Consider the following 27,973-nt stretch of genomic DNA (forward strand, 5'->3'; position numbering starts at 1 on the left):
GTTGCTAGAGCACCTTTAAAGGTCAGAGGAGTGAGGTTTACCTGCATAACACTTCACTATCTGGCCTCCGTTACACTCACCCTCTAAACCTCACTTCCATCTGGGTCACGGCACCAATATAACCCCACTGGTCTTACACCAGCCAACCTGCTCTGAGCTGGAATCAAACCGGCGAACTTCCGCATTGGAGTCGGTTGCTCTAACAAGGATGCTAAAGACCATGGCCTCTAGCCAGGGGTGTAGCAACTGGGGTGGACAGGGGATACGTAACTTTCACTTTTAGAGACAGACCATTTAGAAACAGGTGATTAATAATAAAAATGAATTTAAAATTTTGAATTCAATCCCTGTCCAACCCCCTTTTAAAATACGCCCGTCGCTAGAGCACCTTAACGCCCCATTCATAAGGGGCGTCAGCGTCAACGCTGTGGGGGAAACCAGAGCACCTAAAGAAAATCCACACGAACGCAGGGAGAACATGCAAACTCCACACAGAAACGCCAACTGACCCAGCCGAGGCTCGAACCAGCAACCTTCTTGCTGTGAGGCGACAACACTACCTATTGCACCACTGCGTCGCCAAATAAAAATACTTTCTTATTTTAATTTTTACATGCTTTAATAACCTCACTGATTTTACAAAAGAAGTGGTCCTGTCTCTCATTTGTAACCCAAGTCTGTTAAAGTAATGCTATTAAAATCCTGTGATTGCTTGGAAAACATTCTATTCACGAGTGTAAGTTTACAGCATCTAAACCAGAGATGCCCAATAGGGTCAATTGTAACCTTTGATTCGGCCCGCCGTCTCATCAGAGAGGAGAGTGAGAATGTTGGAGAGGGTTGGGGCGAATGCCTTTACCACATAGATCGTCATTTCTAATTTGACATAAATTTTTGTTTGTTTTATTGCTTTGTATTCATTATATTTAGAGCAAACTGAAGTTAAATGTTTCAATTAAGTGTTGTTATTTTATTTAAAAATGTAAATACTGTGTCACTTGACAAATAGAGGACTATGCAGAAGACATCAGCAGGCAAATCAAGGCAAAAGTGCTGTTATAAACTGTATATTTTACTGTAATGTTCATTATTTTTGTCAAACAATACTGTATTAGTTAATATAACACAATATTTTCTAGTCATTGCTAAACAATGTTAAATAAATTGGTAAATTAGCCATGGCTACTAGCTATATTTACCTTCGGCCCACTAGCCTCAATCAGGTTGGGATTTTGGCCCTTCATAAGAAAATGTTTGGGCGCCCCTGATCTAAACCAATCTTGAATCATCTGTAAACTGAGGCATGTTTAGATAAGGTATCCCACCCCTCAATTCAGTATTTGTTTATTTATTTTCGGTTTATTAGTGATGTATTACATTTGTGATTAACGTTATTATTATAAATGCATCGTGACATGTTCTTATTCACTGTAATAGTTTGTAATTTAACAGCAAATCATAAATTCAACCGTTAAATAAGAGAAATGTTAATAAAAAAAAAAACTAAATAAATTCTCCGTCGCGCGTGAATGACGCGTTTTTAACGTGCCCGCGGCGGGAAGTCGCGTTCTTCTGCGTCACGGGCGTGTGTGTGCGCGCGCGCGTGAGCGAGCTGAGAGCGGTGGACGCGCGCACGTCGGCGTCTATTTGTGCATTTCGGTTCGGCGGGTGTCGGACGTTTACAACAGGTAAAGCAGGAGTCGGTCAGTCGTCCCTCGCCCCGGTGTGTGCGGAGAAGCGTGCGGAGAGAGCGGCAGCGCGGCGGTTAGCAGCTCCGTCACAGCAGGTCAGCTTCTCCGCGGTTAGCATCAGGCTAAAGCACGCGCGAGCGCTATTGTCTATCTGATGCGCGCACGTGCACGTCCATCTACAATAATGTCTGTTTATCTATCTGTTTGTCTGTCCGCTTATCTATTTGCCTGTCTATCTGTTTTTGTTTTTTTGTTTGTTTGTCTATCTATCTATCGTTGTTTGTCTGTCTCTCTGTATGTCTGTGTTTGTCAGTATGTCTCTATCTGTTTGTTTGTCTGTCTGTCTGTTAATATATCTGTTTACATATGTTGTTGTTTCTTCGTCTGTCTCGATACGTTTTGTATGTGTAACGTTATGTGTCTCCGTTTTTTTCTGTTTTGGTATATTTGATTGTCTCTGTTTGCCTGCCTGTCTCTGTTTGTCTGTCCGTCTCTGTTTGTCTGTCCATCTTTCTGTCTGCTTTACCTCTTGTCTGTCTGCCTGTGTATCTGTTTGCCTGTCTGTCTTCCTTTCTTTTTGTCTGTGTATTTGTCTGTCTGCTTGCCTGTGTTTATGTCCGCTTGTATCTATCTCTTTGCCTTTCTTTCTCTGTCGGTCTGTTTGTTTGTCTGTCCATCCACCTGTCTTTTTGTCTGTGTACTTGTCTGTCTGTTTGCTTGCCTGTGTATCTGTTTGCCTGTCCGTCTGCCTGTCTTTTTGTTTGTCTGCCTGCCTGTCTGTTTGCCTTTCTCTGTCGGTCTGTTTGTTTGCCTGTTTATCCACCTGTCGTTTTGTCTGTATGTTTACTTGCCTGTGTATCTGTTTGCCTTTCTTTTTGTCTGCCTTCCTGCCCGTTTCCCTGTCCGTCTGTTTGCCTTTCCGCCTGTTTGCCTGTCTGTATGTCTGTTTGCCTTTCTCTGTCTGTTTACCTGCCGGTCTGCTTGCCTGTGTTTCTGTTTGCCTTTCTCCATCTGTTTGCCTGTCTGTCTGTCTGCCTGTCTTTTTCTTTGTCTGTTTGCTTGCCTGCCTGTCTATTTGCCTGTCGGTATGTCTGCTTGCCTGTGTTTCTGTTTGCCTATCTTTTTGTTTGTCTGTCTGCTCGCCTGCCTGTTTTCCTGCCTGTCTGTTTGTTTGCCAGCCTGCCTTTTTTGCCCGTGTCCGCTTGTCTGTCTGTCCACCTGACTGCTTGTATGTTTGCCCCTGTCTGCCTATTTGTCGGTCTGTCTATATCAGTTGTATTCTCATTATGGTTGAGGTTCTCATGATCTGCTGTGTTTCTTCTGCCCGTGTTTGTGTTGAAGTGTGAGTGTGCGTGTGTGTGTGTGTGTGTGTGTGAGAGAGAGAGATGGTGATGGAGAAGCCGAGCCCCCTGCTCGTAGGACGCGAGTTTGTGCGGCAGTACTACACACTTCTAAATAAAGCACCTGATTACCTGCACAGGTAAGTTCACTGCTCATGTATTATGCAAACATGCTACATATTCAGTTGAGTTCAGAATTATTCGCCCTCCTGTGAATTGCTTTTACATTTTCTAATATTTCCCAAATGATGTTGAACAGATTCAGGAATTTTTCCACAATATTTCCTATAATATTTGTTCTTCTGGAGAAAGTCTTATTGGTTTTATTTCGGCTAGAATAAAATCAGTTTTAATTGTTTTAAACTCATTTTAAGGTCAATATTTGTAGCTACCTTAAGCAACCAGAACAAACCACTGTTATACAATGATTTGCCTAATTACCCTAACTTTATTAACCTAGTCAAGCCTTTAAATCTGATTTTGTAGGCTGATTTATACTTCTGCGTCAAACGCCGGTGTATGCTACGGCGCTGACGCATAGCCCTTCGTAGTGGTCGTCGGCGTCGCTGACGTGCACCTCTCAAAAAAATGTAACTACACGTCACAACGACGCATAGCGCAAGCTCTGTGATTGGTCGGCTTGGTAGCGCTGACGAGTCTGGGCGGGACCGAGAGCCGCGCGAATGGTGCGAGCCTGATGGAGCGATTGTTTACAAGTGTGGAGTCCCGTGAAGGAGCTCCGGATGGAAAGTTTTGTTTTGTGTTAAGTTGTTGCACGTCCGCCGGTTCCTGCCTCAAAATGAGCGAGTTTGAGCCACTTGTACATCCCGGAAGTGTTCAGGAAAAGCAATACAGCAGCGAAGAGACTCAACACAGAGGAACATTTACACCTCACTGCCTACTAGCGTTTCGGAAGTGTTAATGCAGACCCACACAGACAGCGCGCAGAAGTATAAATGCACGGCCACACGCGTTGCATGCGCCGTGGGTCACGCCGGTCACTTGACGCAGAAGTATAAACCAGGCTTTAGCTGTACAGAATTGTCTTGAAGAATATCAAGTCAGATATTATTTACTGTCATCATGACAAAGAGAAAATAAATCAGTTATCAGAAATGAGTTATTAAAACTATTATGATTAGAAAAGTGTTGAATCTCTTCTCTCTGTTAAACAGAAATTGGGGTGAAATATATTCATTATTATGTGATTAAATAATTAAATATAATAATTTAAGTTCATTTTGTTCCTCTGTTCACACAGCACCCCATATTAATAGAAAAAACACTGAATTGTTGACATTTTTCCAGATTTAAAAAAGAAAAAGAAAAACTGAAATATCACATGGTCCTCAGTATTCAGACTCTTTGCTTAGTATTAAGTAGAAGCACCATTTTGATCTAATGACCCGTTTCCACTAAGTGGTACGGTTCGGTACGCGTTTATGGCCGTTTCCACTGTCAAAATGAACCTAATGCCGAGATCAGACTGCAGGATTTTCAAAGTAGTCGTGTCACAGATGTTTTCACACTGCTGGACTATCTGGGCTAGCGTTTAGTCGCTGCTTTGTTTACACTGCAAGATGGATCGGCGACAGGGGCTTTCACATTGCATGACTTTGCTATAGGAAGACTCACCAACTACTTCCTCCAAACCATGTCTCGCAGCCAAAAACACGTCGGATATCTTTTTTTTATTAACTACATAACGAGTAAGAAGCCTTTAATGGGGTAGAAAATGTACAGATTTGCTCACCTGGGTTTGAAGGGAATTAGCAATTTTTCTTTAACTTTCTTTTTTTAACTTTCTGTATGAAATGTCAAACAGACTCGGGTGCTCCTGTCAAACCTCCACATAGAGGTAAAGTTGGTTTTATATTCGCACATTCATTCATTTAGAAGTCTGTAAATTGTTTACCATGTTACTTTGAATATTCGATCGGATTAAGCATGCAAATATGACTTGAAAACAACATTAACTCTGTTTATTTGACTGAACAATGTTGTACTTTGTAAGTCATTAGCTGCTAATATGATTTTGCTATTTAGAGTTTGCAAATAATGCTTTTATGAAATTATATTATTAAGGGGAAAGTCCGAATGTGCAAATATAAAACCAACTTAACCTTTATAACCTCCACTAGTTTTTCCTCCATTCCTTGGGTCCAAATAAACTGGAAATGAGCGCTTTTAACTTCTCCCCGAGCCTCCCGTTGGCCTGCAGGTACACACACTAGTGAAAGCTGCTCTCTCATTGGCTGTAGGCGATGGCTGATGTTAATTTCAGTCAAAACACATTTCACACGGCATGAATTGAATCTCTGACAGCTCTAGATATTCAGCACGCCAAATATCTCACAGGCATCGGTGACTCAGTGATTCTCTCAGACGCGTCTTTAATAGTTCACACTGTGTGACTGTCACTCACGTGCACGAGCACCGATTTGCCTGTGATTTCAGGCATTTGTCTGCCATTTTCTTAAATCCTATCGGCGAGTCAAAATCGGGGCTAAAATCATGCAGTCTGAACTCGGCATAAAAGTGAACTATACCGTAACACTTTTTGGGTACCCTTTTGGAAGACAACCTAGCACAACAACATCATACCAAAAGGCGAAGCAAGACATGCAACTGAATGCTATTGGTTCACAGAGATGCGTCACTTGCTTGTGTAACAAGCCAGGAGAATGAATACAAAAGAACCGCAATTTTTAAAAACACAGCCGAGACATTACACCGTAAAAATGTATACATATAATAATGAGCCATGGTCGACCCGAGCTCCAAAAAACTTTGGCGTCGTCTTGATGAACAGCCACAAAGCCAGAAAGAACAGCAGAATCTACCCTGTGCCCCGTAGTTGTGTACAAGGTCGTCTAAATTGCAAGTGGTTTCGCTTTCTCGTGATTGATCGTCTACGCGTCTATATTTGAAATTACGAACTTCTTGATGATAATAACGTGCGTGTGATTATTGAATAGCTTCTGACAGCTCCTGATCCTTTAAGACAGGGGTTCCCTAACTTTTCAGCACGTGACCCCTAAAATAACAATACCAGTGACTCGCGACCCCCAATATCCCCTGAGGTGGTTATAAATACATAAAAATTGCATGCAATGGCGCACACACACACACAAATAGACCCAAGTCTGTTCTTCGTTTATTTTTTTTTATGTATTTCAGTGCTGTAAATGGGCCAGAAAGTTTAACCTGGTGTTATAAAATCAATCTGCTGCATCTGACGCTATTGCTGTGTCTTTAATATAATGTATTTACCCCAGGGGTCGCAATCCAATAGAACAAGTAAATAAGCTACTATAGTAACTATAAACGACTGTTTTTTTTCTCTTCAGTTGGTTATGGATAAAATATGGTAATTCTTATGGTCTAATAATAATAAGTAGATTTTTGGAAATCGCCAGGCGAAAGATGATCAAATTGCAATGTTTAACTGTTATCATCACCTTCTAGACTATTGAGAACTCGAGTGACAGAATTACTCTCTAACAGAGGCTACATGTGCTGCTGAAGATTACAGACACAAATGAGAGGTTTGCACTGACTGTGGGCTCTGTTTCGTGTTGTTTATGAACCTAAATAAGGACTAAATGTCTGCTGTGTGTAGTTTTTCTGTAGTTGGTAACATATCGGAGACTGTAAGGAGCTGTATGTGTTCATATGTTGCATTTATATATTTATTGTATATAATAACAGACGTAACAGTAGGCTATTTCACACTATCATTGACCTGAAGTCGTAATAAAATCATGTTGATAGAAAGGTCAGTAATGAACGTTTATACACAAGTATTTATGTGTAAAAAGCATCTGTTTTGTGAGAAGTGCTTCTCGTATGAGATGTAAACGACCTGTACAGCTTTACTGTGACAGAAGAATGACGTCTGCTGTAACTTTGTCATACACCACGCCCACCAAAAAAGTACTATTGGTACCCTTTTAGCAGTGGAGAGGCAAGCCTGATAAAGGTGACCCGTACTGTGCCAGTCAGTGCCATAATACAGCCATGAGTCATTTTGGGAAAGGTCCAACAAGTTTTTCACACCTGTATTTGTGGATCCTCTGCTATACCTTTTGCTGTGTGTACGTTAATGAGGGAAAAAAATTAACTTAAATGATTTTAGCTAATGGCTGCAATATAGCAAAAAGTGAAAAGGTTAAGGGGATCTGAATACCTTCCGCACCTGCTGTATATAAAACTGTATAAGACAACTCTAATTCCTCCAGAGAGCAGTGCAGTGAATCTGCTGTGATCCTCTCAGACTGAACTCATGTTGTGTGTTTGTGTTGTGCAGATTTTACGGCAGGAACTCCTCATATGTTCACGGAGGTCTGGACAGCAATGGCAAGCCGGAGGAGGCCGTGTACGGTCAGGCGGTGAGTGTTTACAGTGGCGCCTACATGTGTTCGGCTGTGCGTACCTACCATGAGAGGGCGGGAATTAATGCCGCTTTTTAATTTTTTTATTACATGATTTAAATTGATTATTAAACAGTATACACTACGATATATTGATAAAGCAAGAAAGAATGACAACAAATAAAGGTGTGTGTGTTTTAAAGTGTGTATGTACTTGCATGGTGGGAGGTGGGTAAAGAAATCTTTTGGCTTTAGTTTTACTGGTGGATTTTCCGCACCTAAAAATCACCATTCAGATAGGTATTGTCACATGACCTTCACGTGTTTTAATGGAAATTATTTAAACATTACAGCCTTCATACAACGATTTATTTATGTCCCCCTTTTCAAAATATATACTTTGCATAAAAACATTATAAATATACTCTGCACAATATAAATAAAACAAATTTTAATACGATTTTCAGCAAACAAACACCCTTAATGTGTTTATTCCTTTATTAAGATATTCATTTAAATGTTTACTTTCACCGTTTCATTTAGGGAAACTCCTGAGGTAAATAAGTGATATCTCTGAACTTAAATCTAAATCTAAATAAAATGCAGCGCTTCCCACCTCCAGTCGCAATGACTTCTGGGACTTCCAGAGCGAGTTCGGTGCTCAAGTCTGCATCGGTGCGTCCTCTATCAAGAACACATCCGGGAAGTTTCACGCGTCCTCCGTACTTGCGGTCTTGAGTATTGGAACTGAACTTAGGCAGCTGATGATGACGTTGCACGAGAACACGAGGACGCAAGACCGCTGAAGAACGCATATTGAGAAACAGCCATGGTGTTTTAAACTATTTTTATCTGACAGACTGGCATAAATAAGCAGACATCTCCATTCTCACGAGTTTCTGAAGTGTCTTACACTTATAACCGAGTTTGTTCCACCGAGGTAAATGTTCAGTGCTGTTGCGAATACGCGAATTTGTAAACATCTGTCCTGCTTTTTCACATTATTTGATTAAATTAATTAAATTGTTATTGACCGGCGCAACATGTGAAAACCGTTTAATTTAGGCCCCTCTGAAACTGAACATTTCATTTATTTAATTTAATTTAGCCTAGATTATTATTTTATTGGACAGTTCAGTTCGTGGTTTGGCATTGTTAAAGCATATTGAGGGTTTTGAAGCACTTCACTTCAAATGTTACTGGTTCTTCTATTTTATCTAGAAGATAACTGACCAAGACAAATATTTGAACAAAGAGACAAACAATATACGAAGTTGATTTTAAAAAAACATTTTTTCTAAGAAAAATATAGGCTACAAATTGTATTTTTGTTTGAGCCCGTCCATTACTCAACTATGTGGGTGGATGATTTTCAGTCAGCGGAAAGTAAGGATTTAATTAATGCTTCACTAATTGTATTTTATCACAATTTTCTGTCATATATTTGCAAATTTTTTTAATATGTCATAATTTTAAAGATTACGTCTTGAGCGTCTGATTTTTCCATGTTGCTGATGTGCTTTTATTACATTTAGATTTCAGCAAAATATTACAATTAAAAAGGAAATAAGTTATGTCATAAAGAATGTTCTTGAATAATGCAGCCTTTGACAGCAAGCATCAGTGTTTCTTGACATGACTGGCGGGGTGGTGCTGGACTTGTGTGTACCCTGGAATAAAATCCTGCAGGCGCCCCTGAGTGTTTACATCTTCTGATGGACACATCAGGTTTTAAAATCTTCATTGCAGATGAGTGAGCCTTCAAAGCTCAAAATTGGCTGTGAATCAATCCACAGCAGCTATATTGCACTTTGGGTTTTTAGCTGCTAAGGATGCATTAATCCAATCCCAATTCAGATATTTACCTTAGCTCTCGAAACAGCTTGTGGAAGGCAAGGGCTTAAAGTTGTTGTTATTATATTAGCATTTTTATCTTCAGGAAAGGAGCATTAACGTTATAGCAGACACTGTAAAAAAGCTCATTCCCAAGCCACTAGACTTTACTGACAGGGTATTTTTCTGTCATCAAGAGACGAATGTGAAAGTATGTTGTGAGACTGCTATACAGGAATTATTATTACAGATCATACACTCACCGGCCTTATTAGGTACACCTGTCCAACTGCTTGTTAACACAAATTTCTAATCAGCCAATCACATGGCAGCAGCTCAGCGCATTTAGGCATGTAGACATGGTCAAAGCGAGCATCAGAATGAGAAAGAAAGAGAATTTAAGTGACTGTACGTGGCATGGTTGTTGTTGCCAGACGGGCTGCTCTGAGTAGTTCAGAAACTGCTGATCTACTGGGATTTTCACGCACAACCATCTCTTGGGTTTACAGAGAATGCTCCGACAAAGAGGAAATATCCAGTGAGCGGCAGTTCTGTGGGCGCAAATGCCTTGTTGATGCCAGAGGAGAATGGCCAGACTGGTTCCAGCAGATAGAAAGGCAACAGTAACTCAAATAAGCACTCGTTACAACCGAGCTCTGCAGAAGAGCATCTCTGATACATTTTACTATGTACTATAACAGATGCAAGTGTACAAAAGTGTGAACGCATAGTCCACATTATTATTTATTTATAATAAGTGTATATAATAAGTGCTCCACAATTATAACCGTCTACTTTTGTCGCAAGGGTTGAATTTCTCTTTTTGTTCTGTCGATGATCTTACTAACAACATACATTTACCGCTGCTGCTCGTCTCTGTTCACCTTACATTTGTTCATTCTGCCGAAACGCCAGTAAAGACTTGGGCTGCGTCCGAAACCGCATAATTCCATACTATATAGTACGCCAAAATCAGTATGCGAGCCGAGTAGTATGTCCGAATTCGAAAATCAGTATGCGAGAAGTACCCGGATGACTTACTACTTCCGGCGAGATTCTGAAGTGCGCATCCCATGCACGCTGCGCTGTCCCATAATGCCCCGTGAGAGAATTCATGAATGGAAGTGAGGCGACTCAACTGACACAGGTAGGTCACGTGACCATGACAAAATGTCGGATGTAATGCGTCCGAATTCCCTTCATACTTTTTACATTCATACTGTATAGAACGTACTTTTCTTACGGCCGAGTAGTACGTTTAAATTCAAATGCAGTACCTACTGAGTAGTAGGCGGTTTCGGACGCAGCCTTGGATTATTGCAAAACAAGATGGAGATTTCTGTGCAGCGATTACGGCAGGGTACGTTATTTATATTCTCTTAGATTTTGTGTAAGTGTGGTGTTGTTTGTATCTGATTTTTAAATAACACATTAACATATTTACACACATAGCTTGGCCTGTATATAATTTTTATTGGTGCTGTCAAATGAATTATCGCTTTGGAATAAGCTTGTACACATGGATGTGTTGAATAGATGTTGATGACACACCGCCTTTTCCGTTTTTCAGCCAGCTTCTTTAACTTTCCCCTCTTTATGTGAAAGACATTTACAAGTCTATAAAAGCTGTTCTGCATTTCTTATTTTGCCTGATTTAAACAATTATAAACAACACAAAACAGAAACATTTTGATGTTCTGATGGCGATTCCTATGCAGAAAGATCACTTCCCGCCCTTCATCTGAATTTCGCACCTCATCAGTGACGATACTTGAAAACAACCTATTATTGTTATTTCTCAAAGGCATTGTTAAATGCAATAGTAATAATATTATATGTAGGCCTACTGTTGGTTACAATGCTAAATATTTTCAAAGACTGTGCTGAATCTACACAAGACCCTCATTACTGTGTGTGTGTGTGTGTGTGTGTGCAGGAGATCCACAAGAAGGTGATGTCACTGCAGTTCAGCGAGTGTCACACTAAGATCCGTCATGTTGATGCTCACGCCACTCTTGGAGACGGAGTGGTGGTGCAGGTGATGGGGGAGCTGTCCAACAGCGGGCGGCCCATGAGAAGGTTCATGCAGACCTTTGTGCTCGCACCCGAGGTCAGTGTGTGTGTGTGTGTGTGTGTGTGTTTACTTTGCTGTGAGCGTTTATTGCAGGGGTCACCAATCTCGGTCCAGGAGGGCCGGTGTGCCTACAGGGTTTAGCTCCAACTTGCCTCAACACACCTCTCTGAGTGTTTCAAGTATACCTAGTAAGACCTTACTTCCATACTATGTAGTACGCTAAAATCAGTATGCGAGCGAGTAGCATGTCCGAGTTCATAGAATTCTAAAATCTGTATGCGAGAAGTACCAGGATGACTTACTACTTTCGGCGACATTCTGAAGTGCGCATTCAATGCAAGCTGTGCTATCCCATGATGCCCCGCGAGAGAATTCATGAATGCAAGTGAAAGGACGCAACTGACGCAGGTAGGTCACGTGACCATGACAATGTCGGATGTAGTACGTCCGAATTCCATTCATACTTTTCACATTCATACTGTATAGAGCGTACTTTTCTTACGGCCGAGTAGTACGTTTAAATTCAAATGGTGAACATTCTTCCTCTGCCTCTGCCTTTTTGTCATGTGGTGTTCCCCAGGGATCTATTTTAGCCCCTATTCTTTTTTCCTTGTATATGCTTCCCCTGGGATCTATTTTTAGAAAAGATGATCTGCCTTTCCATTGTTATGCGGATGACAAGTGGACTGGAGACTCATGTCTTGCCTGTCAGATGTGAAAGCCTGGTTATCTTTAAACTTTATAGATTTTAATGAGAGCAAAACTGAAACAATTGTGTTCAGCTCGTCAAATTATTATAGGACACCACCAGTAAATATTGGTGAATTGGGTTTTTCTGTAAAGCCTTGGGTAAAAATTCAGGGTGTTGTCTTTGATGATGGCTTGTGATTTGATAAACAGATTAACGCAGTGGTCAATTCCTGCTTTTTTCAGCTTCGACTTTTAAAAACAGTCAAACCTATTTTATTTAGAAAAAATAACTCATGCTTCCATTACTTCTAGATTGGACCACTGTAATGCGCTATATTTTGGGATGAGTCAGACAACTCTATCCGCCTACAGATTAGTTCAAAATGCTGCTGCAAGGCTTTTAACCAGCTCCAAAAAACATGACCACATCACACCAGTTTTGCGCTCTCTGCACTGGTTGCCTGTGTGTGTCACTTAAAATTCTTCTCCTTGTTTTTAAATCACTAAATGGCCTGGCTCCTTCCTACCTGTCAGACCTGTTGACTGAACATCAGCCTGTTCGGTCTCTTCAGTCATCAAACCGGAGACTATTATACATCCCAAAGTCGAAGCTTAAATGCAGGGGTGATCGGGTTTTCGCAGTAGCTGGTCCCATCTTGTGGAATGCTCTGCCCCTCTGCATTAGGTATATATCATCTCTGCCTGTTTTTAGATCTAGGTTGAAAACTTACCTCTTTTATTTGGCATTTTATCAGTGAGATTTATTTGTTTTAGCTATAATTTTATACTTGTTCTTTGTGATTTGTATTGTTCAGCACATTGGGCAACCTTTGGTTGTGTATAATAGTGCCATATAAATAAAATTGACATTGATAAATGCAGCACCTACTCAGTAGTAGGCGGTTTTGGACGCAGCCCTTGATTAGCTTGTTCAGGGTCACGAAACACCAGAACACATGTTTTGAGCTGTTGACAGTCGTATATGTGTCCCACACTGCTAAAAACACTATTAGGACACCTATATCTCACTAAAAAGTGTAAATTGGTTGTTTTTGCGTTATTTCAAGCAAATTCATACTTCCTGTTTGAAACTAATTTTTGAAGCTGCGTCACGGTCATGAGATAATAGCGTGTATTCCAGCGTGCAGACTGGACGTCTGAGCCAGAGTGTGTCTTATTACGTCTTACAGTGTGATGCATTAATGCATGAGTAAAGCTTGGTTCAAACCAATCAGCGCGCTCTATTGTGCAACTTCATTAATATTCATTACTGTCACAGTGTTTAGACGACAGAGACGCCACGTTGTGTTGGCAAAACAAGCGTGAAGAGTTGCTTTTATAGTTTGCTGCAGTGAAGTTTTGTTTTCATTTTCTCTCTGTGAGAGTTCAGCTGGAGTCACGTGTGGATTAACAGTGTACGCGACGCTCCACAACAATAACTTACGTGTCTAAGGAGGATTATTGTTTACCTGAGAGCTGTTCTCATCTGCAAACGCTGAGATCCGGATTCGCTTGTAGTCTCCTCTTAATAAAGACGCGGCTTTAGTTGCTGTGGATTGTCTTGTCTCTTCAGATTTGGTAAGTGAGTGCTCTTTGTTAATTCAGTTCGTATTTTATTCGTATCAAACAAACTATTGCACCGAGTGTAAACAAGTTAGCACTACAACCAAACTATAACCTCATGTTGGATTTTGTGACCGGAATAACACACGCGGCTTTCTGACACTACCTGCCGTGTGCATCTAAGTTTCCGGGAAATGCAGAGGTTTTTTTCTCTCATTCGCCGTGCGGTATCAAACATTGCATGAAAAATACACGCTTACAGCAGCTCCTCGAATCAAATATCACGTTTGTCGCGAGGGGCATGAATGAATTCCCTGAATGAAAGAGCCAAACTGCAGTTAAAGTGCACCATTTAATAATTAGGCAAATAATTCGACTACAGATGTCCATGTAGGTTAAACACTATACTTTCTCCCCTGTGTGTGTGTGTTTTGACTCTGAAATTCAGCGCGGCCAAAAAGACACTCCCACACCCAGCCTCTTTTCTTCCTCCGACACTCCCCCCTAAACCGAGCTGGACACGCCCACTTTTCTGACTTTTTCCAAAGTAGAGGTGTGAAAACATCCTGCTGAAACGAGGGGGTTTCATGGCCCTTTAAGGTTGGAGCTAAAATCTGCAGGACACCGGCCCTCCAGGAGCAAGTTTGGTGACCCCTGGCTTATTGGCACTGCTAAACTGTAATATTGCAGTTCACTTTTGTGAAAATTCCATCCAATGAGAAACAAAAGAGAACAAAATCATCACTTCCTGATAAACTGGAGCAGATATCAGTCAGAGAAGTGGAGTTTAATGCGTTGGGATTCTCCACTGTGATATTTTTTTTTTCTGTAATAAATGAGTTGTGCCTCAGAAGACCTAACGCAGTGGTTTTTGGAGGCGTGAGACGCTCTTTGGGAGCGCAGACTGATGCTCAAGACCATTCTGGAGGGATTAATAGAATAATGATAATAATACTGAAGCAATGTGATGATGGACTGATGAAGATGTAAAGCTGCAAACCAACATTAATGTTCCTAAAACATGTTTGTATCTGATCAGTGTCTGTCAAAAACTACATCACATCACACTGTCTGATGAAGCACAGGCGCAGACTCTATTAACTAAATGTGTTTGCATCAGATTTTGTGCATTTTATAAAAACTCCTCTATTAATGATGATAGTTTATGTGCAAGATTCCAATGTGAATAGAAACATTACCATCGTTTATGAATGTTCAAATTTTTCGACACTCTTCATTGTGTGTGTGTTCAGGGATCTGCTGTCAACAAGTTCTATGTGCACAATGACATCTTCCGCTATGAGGAGGAGGTGTTCGGAGACTCCGAAGCAGAACTGGGAGGTAAAACGTCCAAGTGATTGGTCTCATTTGCAGTGATTGATCTTCCTGATTTCATACAGTATTTGCAATGCTGAGTTAAATGCTGGGTTTATGCTGTAAAATGACTACATTAGGGCTGCACAGTATATAGAAAATGCAATACTGCATTTAATATAGTGTGCAGTATTCACAGAGATGTCTGATATTTTATTGTGTGTGTGTGCTATGCATTTGTGTTGCATGCATTTTATCAAAATATGAGCAATCGGATGGGACCTTGTAGTCAAGAAGGTAAATGATAGCCAATAAAAAAATTTAAAAAACAGCCAGTCAGAGTATGTGCAGAAGTTGTCAGTAATTCATTATGTCTTAAAGTCTAAATATTTGCATCTTGACTTTTTTTTTTGCCTGATATTAATTTAATTTGATCTGATAATCATTTTCTATAAGAAATATCTTCATTGCAGTACTATTTATTTTCTTAAACAATTTTAAACATGCATTGTCTGGTTGGTAATGTATTGCTAATGGATCTTGTGTCTGGAAATAAAGAATAATAATTCAACAATGATGCATAATTTCCCAGTATCATGTAGCGATGCAAGCATTGTAGATTTTGGTTGTACGATTATAGTCTAAGGAATTATCACGGTTATTATGCATTCCTTAATTTCAAAACACTACTAATCTGGTAAATCACATGTATTTTAAAGTGTTATTTATTGCAGCTCAGTAACCAAATACTGCAGCACGAGATAATAATATAAAACAAACAGTAGTCCATTTCTCTTTGGACTTAAAAATAGGTGTACAAAGTTTTTGACTGTTAGACAAAATTAATAATTTTACACTGAAAAATAAATGAATTAATAATTAAAAATAAGAATAAAGAAAATTGTATTTGTCTAATTTTAATCTACTGTAAATATTTAATCATGTTAATGTAAGTGTTTCCCTTTCAAAAGAGAATAAATGTAGTCAAAGGCTGCTGAACCTCTGTCTGAAAGAAGCTTTTAATCAATTAGATTACAAAATTGTTTGTTATTTTCATTTTTTAGAAATATAAATGTGAAGTCCATACAAAGAATGAAGCTGATTGGTCCGTTCTTGTCACGTGACTTGCTTTGCGTTCGCAGCATTCTGAAGTTGAGATGTTTTCAACTGGGTGTGCCTGAAAAGCTCGTGCACATAGCCAACAAGACAACACATGTGAACGGCCCTTAGTTAATAGCCATAGTTAATCCAGTGTGCGTGGGTATTAGCTATGTACAAGCTTAGAACTTTTAAACTAGTTGCCTTAACTTTTAGTTGCAGCAGTTTTGTTCTGTGTTGAAGCCTTTACGATTAATTAAATGTGACAAATGAAAGTGTGGTGAATAGTTTACCAGTTAATCGATACAGCTTCCCTAGTCAAGGTTCTTACGGGTGCTGGAAATCCTGGAAAATGCTTGATTTTAAATATTGTTTTCAAGGTTAGAAAAGTGCTTGGATTTTGAACAAAGTGCTTGAATTTATATTATCAGTGCTTGAAATTGTGACTGTTTTGGTTGCATATGCACGTGATGTTATCTATGTGAATATATTCGGGAGCATATGTGCGAGTGCATAAATTGTTGTCGTGCGATCATTTTTCATTGCAAAATGTTCATCGCATGTGCGTATTTATGGAGCTAATAATAAGCCAAAAAATCTGAATTTGAATTGTGTTCAATTGAATTATTAACAACTGTAAGTTAACAATACTGATTATGTCCTATTAGAAATGTTTTGAATTTGTATTTCTTAACATCTGAAATTTAAGACAACTTAATTTTTTAAGTCAGATTTTTATAGACATATTTTTAAAAAACATTTTTTGGTTTTGAATTTAAAGACTGCAGATATTGGGTATGTAAAAAATAAAGTTTTAAGTTTTCAAGAATTCAAATTAACACAATTCAAATTCAGATTGTCTTAGCACTATTAGCTTCATATGTATTTAGGAGACATTCACCCAGAATGCATCTTTGCACCTGAAACGCCAATCCAATGACTGTAAAAGAAAAATAACAACTGGTCATGAAAGTTTGGTACTATACCCAAACAAAATCTGACTGTAAGCAAATATTTTGAGATATCAACTTTAGGTAGAAAGAGACCAAACTTAAAAACATCCATCCAATAACTGAACTTTTTTTTTTTTTTAATTTTATTTAGTTTTAACCTTTTTGGGTGAACTATCCCAATAAATCTATGCTCCGAAGTACTTAACGATTTAAGTTGAAATGTCATATTGTGTTTTTTAAAATAGCACAATGGATTTAAATGTGAAAAAAGTACATACAGCATATATAAACAGAATTAACCGTGGTTATTAGGTGCTGGAAAAGCATAAAAATGCACCTTAAAAGTGCTGGAAATGTGCTGGAATTTGAAGTTGTAAAAGGTGTAAGAACCCTGCCTAATATTGTGCAGCCCTAGCGTTGATACAAATGTCCATGTTGATAAGTGATTTCCTCTGCTAGTTCTGACACCTGTAGGGAATTTTCAGTGTGTACTTTCAATAGTAGCAGTAGTGAATATGACGTGTTCCAATGTATCAGTTTATTCACCTCATTGAGAGTGTTTTGTTTACCTGATTGTGTTTGTCTTGCATCTATAACGTGTCGCTGAAGTGTTTAAGTGTGTGTGAGCAGAGTCTGAAGAAGAGGAGGTGGAGGAGGAACCAGTGGAGACTCATGCTTCTCCTGAACCAGCACAGGACCGGCCCAGCAGCACCACCTACTATGAGCCGCCGCCACCCGTCAGGTACCAACACACACACACACACACACACACACACCTCCTAAGTCATTATTCAAAGCTCCCCATGGCTGTGTATGTGGAACCAACTAATCTGTTTGTAATCATAAAGTCAGTTCAACTGGATTGAAAAAAAGTTCATGTAAATAACTTAATCTGATTAGGATTATAACAGGAAACCAATAATTTTTAATAGTGAAATATGAAAGCTGTTATCGATAAGTTGTGCTGCTCCTGATATGTCATGTTAACCAGCTGCTCGATTGATTGATTGATAGATAGCTAGCTCAATGCTCCGCTTCATCTTTCTCAGTAATGGAGTGGAGGAACAGCAGGAGGAGGCGGTCCCAGAAGTGGAGCCAGAGGTGGAGCCTGAGGCGCTGGCCAGTCAGGAGCCAGAGGCAGAACTTAGCACTGAGGCGGAGTTACAGGTGGCAGAAGCAGAGCCTGAGGAAGAGGAGAAACTGCCAGAGGAGGAGAGAGGCTCCACCCCTGGCCTTGCCCTGACTCCGCCCCCTCAGACTCCAGAACCACCCAAGGTACCACCTCATTTTATTGATTAGGGCTGCACACTGAATGCTTTTCACATTTGTGTTCTCTGCAGCAGAAGTCGTCTAACTTGGTAAACTCAAGAGTGCAGTGAAATCTGTAATTGTAGCGGAGTACAACAAGTCATTACATTACAATCTTATTTGCTGAAGTAATCATCGTTTTGTTTAAATGCACCAAATTATATAACCAATATTCTCTGAAAAATGGATAAAAATATGCATTTTCCAAAGATGAGTCCTTAGGAAAATGCATATTTTTATCCATTTTTCAATGAATGTAGGTTTTATATTTTGTTGCATTTAAACAAAACGGTTTATATTCATTAAGAGTTTGGTCACTGAACAATTTTAGCGATAGAAAGATAATGCATTTGAATTAGGGCTGTCAAATGATTTGAAAAATTATTGTATTCACACTTTTTTTGTAATTAATCATGATTAATCATGAAACGGCGTATTTATTACAGAAATAAAAGGACAGGCATTAAATGCCACTTGAATTTCAAAACAATCAAAGCCAATATCAAACAAAAATTATTTCCATGTTGGATTCTAAGTGGACTACACGCACATACTCATAACGTGCGCACTACAGCCGACCCGGTGAGATTCGTTAACACGTACGATGGCGTTGCTTGAATTACGCGCTCTTAAGTATGGCTGTATTTTACAAGCAAGGATTCTGACACAGCAACATGAAACTTATGAAATGTGAAGGCTCATGGACGCAGCTTAGAGAATAGGGCAGAGAATAGGGCTGTCTTTGACAGCTTGTGACTTCATCTGCCACTTTTACTGAGTACATTTAGATGGACACCAATACTCTGCTTTTATGATTAAAATAATACTGATTAAGAGTCGACCATGTAAGTATCGATTTTTGATTACTTTAAAGGATCATGTAAGTCCCGAAATGTGAAGGTTTTTCTTTCCTTTCGCCATGACAAGTCAAATTCCATTAAAACATCCTGAATGAAAATCTGCTGAATGAGAGTGAACTGCTGAACTATTAAAGTTTGAAGTTTAAAAATGAAGCACCCCAAATTGCATGAAACTCTGGAGGAAACGCTGGATAGCCTGGTGATGCCACATTAATTGTTTTATACTGAAACTTTCCTTCTAAAAGCGCGTCCTTGGTCTTATCCAAATTTCTTTGCACGTCAAACACACGCAGGGCCGGAGCAAGCTGAACTGGTGCTCTAGGCCAGGGGTGTCAAGCTCAATTCCTGGAGGGCCGAAGCCCTGCACAGTTTAGTTCCAACCCTGCTCCAACACACTCACCTGTAGGTTTCAAACAAGCCTGAAGGACTCAATTAGTTTGATCAGGTGTGTTTAATTAGGGTTGGAACTAAACTGTGCAGAGCTGGGGCCTTTTTGGAACTGAGTTCGACACCTTTGCTCTAGGCAAACGGCAATCACGCCGCCCTCAACCCAAAAGTGAAAAAGAAAGTGACCTTTTTGACGATGAAAGCAAGGACTGTGAGAGAGAGAGAGTCTGTGTAGCTGATGCGAGTGAAGACCAGGGGGTTCGCTCACTATTCTGCTGCCCAAGGCGCCCGCTAGGTCGCCTCTATGCACGCGCCATTCCTTAAACGCACGTCGGCCACAACAGGAAAGAAAAAACTGCAACTGCGCTATTTGCCTATATATATTTTAAATTATTGCCTATATAATATTTCAAATTAATCGCGTGTGTTTACGCACTAATTTTGTAAGCCCTAATTTAAATTCAAACAAGTTATTGCAACAAAAAATTACAATAACTACAATATTTGTTCTAAATTTTTATGTTTCTCTTGATTTTTCCTGTATATTAAATTGATTTTTAAAAACGTTCCCCCAACATATTAGTTTGGCTCTATTAAAGTTCTGGCTTTAATAATGACTAATGTAACGTATATGCTTGAATATATTATTGTGGTGCCTCCTGGAGAAAATATTAATGCTGACCTCCTTTATGCTGAGCACTGTATAATGCATTGTCAGATTTCTGTTGACACACTTGAGGAGAGTGTTTTATGCAAATTATGCAAACCACTGTGTTAACACTGACATCATCTACAGGCGTTCTCATGGGCTCTGGTGACCAGTAAGAATCTCCCTCCGGCTGGAGCTCTTCCCGCCTCTGGAATCTCTCCTCATGTGGTCAAAGCCTCCAGTGTTCAGGTAAAGCTCAGACTCTGCTCTTGTTCACCCCCAAAATAATTCATATTTAATCTAAAACTCTCAAGATTCGCTGTGTAATGCTGAAGTTTTCTGTCTCTCTGTCTGTCAGCCACGGGTGGAGCTCAAACAGGACGGTCCGTCATCACTGTCCCGAGATCAGAGGAGAGAGAGACCAGGGTTTACTCCACGAGGAGCCAGAGCTGGTAAAACACACGCACACACTAGAGCTGCACGATACAGCATCGATTACGCAATGAGCACTTTATTAGTCACATCACAGGATTAGATTATTTATTAAAGATTATAGCCATTATTAAATATTATTATCTTTAAATAACTTATGCAATTATGACCCTGTCGTTTTACACTTGATTGTACAATTTCTGTACTTGAATACTGTTAGACTCTCCAGAAAACCATAAAGCACCATCTGTTTCTCTTTTATCTGTGCTCTATTGTTTTATATATGCTTGTAATTAATTATAATCTATGTAAACGCACTGCATAGACTGGGATAATCAGGTCTTTTATTCTATCTAAATGACTGAAATCTTTAGGCTATTCAAGTCATCAGTTATATAAAGTTATATTCATATTGGAATATATATATATATATATATATATATATATATATATATATAATTTTTCATTTTTTAAAATTTATACAACAGTTCTGTCTGGTTCTCAAATCTGATTGGCTGATAGCCGTGCGATATTCTGCAATATCAGAACTCCTACAGCCTCTTTACCCTTTGTGTATTACTCCGCCCACATACAGCCAACAAAAAGCCGACACAACAGATCTCAAGTTTAAAAGATGCCCGCTGAATTGTTTAACTGTGAGCATATGATTTGAATCCGGAAGAAAGTAGTTCCTCATACAGAAGGGTTTTTGAGAGTCTCTGTGTTTGATTTTGTTTTTATATACACAATTATGCCGTCAAACTGTTGTATAAACGCAATATCACACTCATAGCAGTGCCTCCCACCAGTGCCAATATACAGCCATATCGCACTGCTACTCGTGTGATATTGCTCATATATATATATGTATACACACACACACGCACATGTAATGTTGGGGTTATAATTAAGTGGAAAACACGGTTCAGAACATGTAGTAAGTGTTATGAAGTTTAGTCTAATAAAATGAAATACTTTTATTTGGATGGGTTTTCTTTTGCCCCATTTAAACTAATTCAGTGGTTCTTAACTGGTTTGGCCATGGGACCCACATTTTTACATGGTCATCAAGCCGTGAATAATACAATTTTAGGAATTGTAATTAATTTGTATTTATTTGTAAGCAAACGCAAGTAGTGACAGAATAATTTTAAGAAAATCGCAAAGACTTACAAATAAACAATATTTTATTGCTGTCATTTAACAAAATATATCGAATTATAAAAATATTACAAAGTAAAAACGACAAATACTGTTAACAGTAGTAAGGGTAAGGAAAGGTTCAGGTACCATGAACTAAACTGAACTGTTAATGAAACATGTTTGGTTTCTAAATGTTGTTTTAATTTAAAAGGTTTCATGCTCTCTTATGAGAGCACCTCACTACACATGACACTGAGGCTCTAATGCAGGGGTCACCAATCCTGGTCCTGGAGGGCCGGTGTCCCTGCAGGGTTTAGTTCCAACTTGCCTCTACACACCTGCCTGGATGTTTTAACTATACCAAGTAAGAGCTTGATTAGCTTGTTCAGTTGTGTTTGATTAGGGTTGGAGGTAAAATCTGCAGGACACCGGCCCTCCAGGAAGAAGTTTGGTGACCACTGCTCTAATGCCTCGTTTCCACTGACTGGTGCAGTACGGTACAGTTCGGGTCGGTACGGGTCACCTTTATCAGTCTTGCGTTTACACCACAAAGGGTACCCTTTTGGTGGGTGTGGTATACAACCTAAAATTTAAGTCGACGTCATGCTCGCTCGAATAAATGTCTACAGTAAAGCTGTACGGGTCATTCACATATCATAATGAGCAGCACTTCTCACAAAACAGATGCTTTACACACATAAATACTTGTGTATAAATGTTTATTACTGACCTTTCTATGAACATGATTTGATTATAACTGCAGATCATTGACAGTGCGAAATAACCTACTTTAACGTCTGTAATTATATAAAATAAATACATAAATGCAACATATATGAACACATACAGCCCCTTACAGTCTCCGATATATTATTCATTACAGATAATTTATACACAGCAAACATTTAGTACTTATTTGAGTTCAAAAACACACGCAATATAGCCCACAGTCAGCGCAAACCTCTCATCTGTGTCTGTAATCTTCAGCAGCACATGCAAACTCTGTTAGAGAGTCATTTTGTCATTCCCAGTTCATAATAATCCAAAAGACGAAGATAAACATGGCCGTTTGTTCATGATTCAGGTTGCTAAAACAATTTTGCTCCTGTGTTTTGACGGCTTTTTTTCCGTGTTTCACTCCCGCTTCACTCTCGCGCTTGTCCTTTTTTTTTCCTGAATGTATCAGATGACGGAGACACTTCAATAATCACATTATGATCATCAGCTCAAGAAGTTCGTTAAATCAAATATAGACGCGTTCGCGAGCTCCCGGATGAAAGCGAATACCGCTCGCACTTTTAGACGGGCTCGTAAAACAACAACAGGACACGGCAGATTTTGTTCTTGGCTGTGTGTCTGTTCACCGAGACGACGTCAATGTTTGAGCCCGGGCCGTGCACATATTCGAGGTCGTACTTGTGCTTCAACATATTTGTTGCTATAATTAAATGAAATTTCACATGTCAAATGGTAGGGTTGTCGTAAAAAAGAGCGGGTCTGATATTAGAAGGTCCGCACAGAATCTGTAGCTGCGTCCTAAATCGCATACTTATGCACTATTCTACGCCATTTGTAGTGTAAATAGTGTAAGTAGTGCGTTCACATTGAAAACTCTAAAAATAATAAGTGCACTTTAATTACCCGGATGATGCACTCATTCAGCCGCTAAAATGAAGTGTGTAATGATGGACACTTCACGCACTCAACGACCGCAGGTTTGCTCACGTAGCGGTAGGGTCGGAGCTATCAGGCACACATGTTGTATAAATTTATGTTTTGGATGATGAAAGCAAAATTATCCTACAAGAGGGATTATTATAGCGCCTCCCGATGGTGAATGCGGTTATACTCACGGCAGGTATTATTCAATAATTTGGTCGTTTATTTCACTGATTTGGCAACCGTCAAACATCATCAGGGAAACGGTTTGAATTTCCGCTTAGTAAAAAAAGTGTGCCATTTGGGACGCCACTTCATACATATACTATCCTGTTGAGTGTGTAAGTGCATAAGTACATAGTGCATGAGTGCATAGTGTATAGTGTGCCATTTGGGACGCAGCTTATTTATTTTCTGGTGTAAAATTATTATTTTACTTTTTTTAAACATAGCCATGTCAATAAAGGCTTTTTAAAGATGTTTCCACCATTTTTCAAGTGCCTTGGATGTAAGATAAAAAAAAAAAAACAGTACAGTTATTAATTCCTCTCATGTTTGTCAGATGGCGGTGGTTCGGAGGCTTCAGGTGGGAAGCCGTACATCAGCTTTAAAGGCGAGTTTCCTTTAATTATTATTTTATTTATTTATTTTCTCTCTCCCTCTTTCTTATAGTTTGGTTTTGTGTAATAGGCCAGCATATACCTGTAGTTTGTTTTTGTCATACCCTCTCATGTATTGAAAGAAAACAAAATAAAAAATCTTGAGATACAAAACAAATGGAGTTTCCCCCTGTGCGATTGACATCAGTGTTTCTCATTCATTGCGTGTATGTGCAGGTCGTGGTGACGGTGATGCAGGTGATACGGAGGGCCGCAGGTCTTTTCGTTATCCCGACAGTCATCAGCTGTTTGTTGGAAATCTTCCTCATGACATCGACGAGGGTGAACTGAAGGACTTCTTCATGAGTAAGAATCTTTGAGCTTTGACTGCACAACATTTCAGCATCGATATTACAGGTTCTGCAGTGTCCCGTTAATATTATAATAATTAAGTTTAACCCTTGTGTGCTCTTGGGTCATTTTCATCCACTCTGGGGTCGTTTTGAGTCTTAATTTGGCCAAAGCTTTCTCTATGTTTCAGGAAATGGCATGATTTTTGGGGAACAAATCTTATTTTAATGCATATTTTGGCAAACTGCTTTGAAAAGTAAAAAAAAAAAACACTCTGGGCAAATTTACTCCCCTTTGGTTTTGCTGGGGGCTGTTTTTGCCCCATTGACTTTCATTATAATCACATTTTTAAATTGTAAAGTCATGACAGCACATAATCATGCAGTCTTGATTGTTGCTGGTTTTGGCTGCTAGGAAGAGGTAACATTTGCCATTTTTACTGTTGATCATCAGTTGTAGTGCAAAGAAAGCTTTTATATGGTGTATTGTGTGTGTGATGCTTTGTTTCATTCAGCGTTTGGAAATGTGGTGGAGATGAGAATCAACACCAAAGGCGTCGGAGGAAAACTGCCCAACTTTGGATTTGTAGTGTTTGATGATTCAGATCCGGTGCAGAGGATTCTGGGAGCAAAGGTTTGTGACTGTGATTTTCTGAATATTCAGATAAACTATTACAGGAAAAGCAGATTAATTGTCCATCATTGCACTTTAAAAACACGTTGAGCCTTGATCTATGATAAAGAATGACTATCTAAATCTAATCCAAAAGTATTCAGATTACATTACTAAAATTTGTAATCTAAGAAATAAAACAGGGATTGGCACAAAAGTAATCAAAATGTAATCCAAAAGGAGTCAGATTACATTACCAAAATCGGTAATCTAACCGATCAAGTAAGGGTTAGCATAAAAGTAATCTAAATGTAATCCAGTAGTAGTCAGATTACATTACCAATGTGTGTAATTTAAGAGACCAAATAAGGGTTAGCACAAAAGTAATCTAAATGTTATCCAAAAGTAGTCAATTACATTACATGAATGTGCAATCTAACCAAGCAAATAAGGGTTAGCACAATGTAATCCAAGTGTAGTCGAATTACATTACCAAAATGTGCAATCCGATCAAATAAGGGTTGGCACAAATATAATCTAAATGTAATCCAGAAGTAGTCAGATTACATTACCAATCTGTGTAATTTAAGAGATCAAATAAGGGTTAGCACAAAAGTAATCTAAATGTAATCCAGACGAAGTCGAAGTACATTACCATAAATGTGTAATCTAATCAATCAAATAAGGGTTAGCGCAAAAGTAATCTAAATGTAATCCAAAAAGTAGTCAGATTACATTAGCAAAATGTGTAATCCGATCAAATAATAATCTAAATGTAATCCAGAAGTAGTCAGATTGTATTACCAACGTGTGTAATCTAAATGATCAAATAAGGTTAGCAAAAAAGTAACCTAAATGTAATCCAAATGTAGTCAGATTACATTATAAAAGTGTGTAATATAAGAGATCAAATAAGGGTTAGCAAAAAAGTAATCTAAATGTAATCCAAATGTAGTCAGATTACATTATAAAAGTGTGTAATATAAGAGATCAAATAAGGGTTAGCACAAAAGTAATCTAAATGTAATCCAAATGTAGTCAGATTACATTATAAAAGTGTGTAATATAAGAGATCAAATAAGGGTTAGCACAAAAGTAATCTAAATGTAATCCAAATGTAGTCAGATTACATTATAAAAGTGTGTAATATAAGAGATCAAATAAGGGTTAGCAAAAAAGTAATCTAAATGTAATCCAAATGTAGTCAGATTACATTATAAAAGTGTGTAATATAAGAGATCTAATAAGGGTTAGCAAAAAAGTAATCTAAATGTAATTCAGAGGTCAGATTACAGTACTAAAATGTGTCATCTAAGAGATCAATTAAAGGTTAGCACAATGTAATCTAAATGCTATCCAAAAGTAGTCAATTACATTACATAAATGTGCAATCTAACCAAGCAAATAAGGGTTAGCACAATGTAATCCAAGTGTAGTCGAATTACATTACCAAAATGTGTAATCCGATCAAATAAGGGTTGGCACAAATATAATCTAAATGTAATCCATAAGTAGTCCGATTACTTTACCAATGTGTGTAATCTAAGAGATCAAATAACGGTTAGCACAAAAGTAATCATAACGTAATCCAAATGTAGTCAGATTCCTTTACCAAAATGCGTAATGTAAGAGAGCAAATAAGATGGAGCACAAATGTAATATAAAAGTAGCCCAATTACATTACCAAAATGTGTAATCCAATAAATCAAATAAGGTCTGGCACAGAAGTAATGTAATCTGACTACTTTTGCATTACATTTAGATTACTTTTGTGCTCCCCTTAATTGATGTCTTGGATTACGCATTTTGGTAAAGGAATCAGACTACTTCTGGATTGCATTTGGATTACTTTTGTGCCAACCCTTATTTGATCAGTTAGATTACATATTTTGGTAAACCTAATGTAATCCAGAAGCAGTCAGATTCCATTACCAAACTGCGTAATGTAAAAGATCAAATAAGGGGAGAATAAAAGTAATCCAAATGTAGTCCAACAGTAGTCAGATTACATTACTGAAATGTGTAATCTACCAGATGCACAGATGAATTAAGCACAGAAATAGCAACGTGAGCTAACATAATCAATATGGTTAGATTTGATTTCACCTGTACTTCAACATAGTCTCTGTTCTCCTGTGTCCCGCAGCCCATCATGTTTCGAGGTGAAGTGCGTCTGAATGTGGAGGAGAAGAAGACCAGAGCGGTCCGTGAGCGTGAGACCAGAGGGCCGCCAGACGCCCGCCGCGGGCCCAGAGGCATAATGGGTAACGGCATGGGGCGTGAGCGAGACTCCCGTGGGCCGCCGGCCTCCAGAGGAGGGATGGGAGCAGGACGAGGTCAGAGCGGAGAGAGCCGCTTCACCGGCCCGCGCACACGCTAATCGCAGAACACACCTTTCTCTATTCAGTCTTTGTTGTCGTTTTCTCTCCACGTCTCTCTCTCTCTGGCTTTCGGACTGTGACTGGCCATCAAAGACTCAACAGAAACTCAGCTTTGTATTATTCCCGTCATGATCTCGCCGTGAGCTTTTTTTTTTTTTTTTTATCCTATAAAACACAAGTGGAATGTCACGAAGGGGTTTCCTCATGGAACGGATCTCTCACATTTTATAACGGACGAACATCAGCGCTTCGTAAATCAGTGCTCCGTGTACACTTTATTTATTTTCCTCGTAAATAAAACAGTGGTGGTGCCTTAACTCGATTCTCGCCCTTTCTGTCTGTCTGTCCGTCTGTCTGTGTGGATCGGCAGTATTTCAGGTCTGGTTCAATCTGACGGAGTCCATGATTCTCTGTTTTTCTTTGCATGGCTGTTTTTGTTTTGTTTTTTGGGACGGTCTTTACGCACGGCGTTCTGAAGCTTTTCCCCACGTGTTTGCTTCAGACTGGACTTCATTCGGCTTCAGCAGGTTTTTGTTTTGAATGTGTTTTTCGACTTTCAATAAACTACTGAAATCTGCAACAGCAGCGTTGAATTTGATTGTTTATTTGGAGCTAGTGCAATTTTGCTAGCTATGTTTTCATATTAATATGCAAATGAGATTT

The 27,973-nt window shown here is 39.0% G+C and overlaps 1 protein-coding gene across 6 annotated transcripts; it reads left to right on the forward strand.

Annotated features, from left to right (window-relative positions):
* The first annotated feature begins 1,570 nt into the window (after positions 1 to 1,570).
* Positions 1,571 to 27,890, forward strand: g3bp2b (G3BP stress granule assembly factor 2b). 6 transcript variants are annotated; one of them, NM_213374.2, is given in 13 exon segments: positions 1,571 to 1,786; positions 3,033 to 3,171; positions 7,341 to 7,422; positions 11,174 to 11,347; positions 14,818 to 14,905; positions 17,560 to 17,671; positions 17,979 to 18,204; positions 20,281 to 20,382; positions 20,492 to 20,585; positions 23,930 to 23,980; positions 24,204 to 24,332; positions 24,832 to 24,950; positions 27,076 to 27,890. In NM_213374.2, coding segments are annotated over 12 exon segments (1,506 nt in total). In that variant the 5' UTR covers positions 1,571 to 1,786; positions 3,033 to 3,076; the 3' UTR covers positions 27,310 to 27,890.
* The last annotated feature ends 83 nt before the right edge of the window (positions 27,891 to 27,973 follow it).

Source organism: Danio rerio, chromosome 23 (genome assembly GCF_049306965.1).
Source record: "Danio rerio strain Tuebingen ecotype United States chromosome 23, GRCz12tu, whole genome shotgun sequence".
Lineage (NCBI taxonomy): Eukaryota > Metazoa > Chordata > Actinopteri > Cypriniformes > Danionidae > Danio > Danio rerio.

Bases quoted from the DNA above. Each gene is read 5' to 3' on its own strand.
- g3bp2b (XM_073938237.1), top strand. From the start codon at position 3,077: ATGGTGATGGAGAAGCCGAGCCCCCTGCTCGTAGGACGCGAGTTTGTG. The intron at 20,586-23,929 runs GTAAAACACACG...CATGTTTGTCAG, and splicing joins TCCACGAGGAGCCAGAGCTG to ATGGCGGTGGTTCGGAGGCT. The intron at 24,333-24,831 runs GTAAGAATCTTT...TGTTTCATTCAG, and splicing joins ACTGAAGGACTTCTTCATGA to CGTTTGGAAATGTGGTGGAG.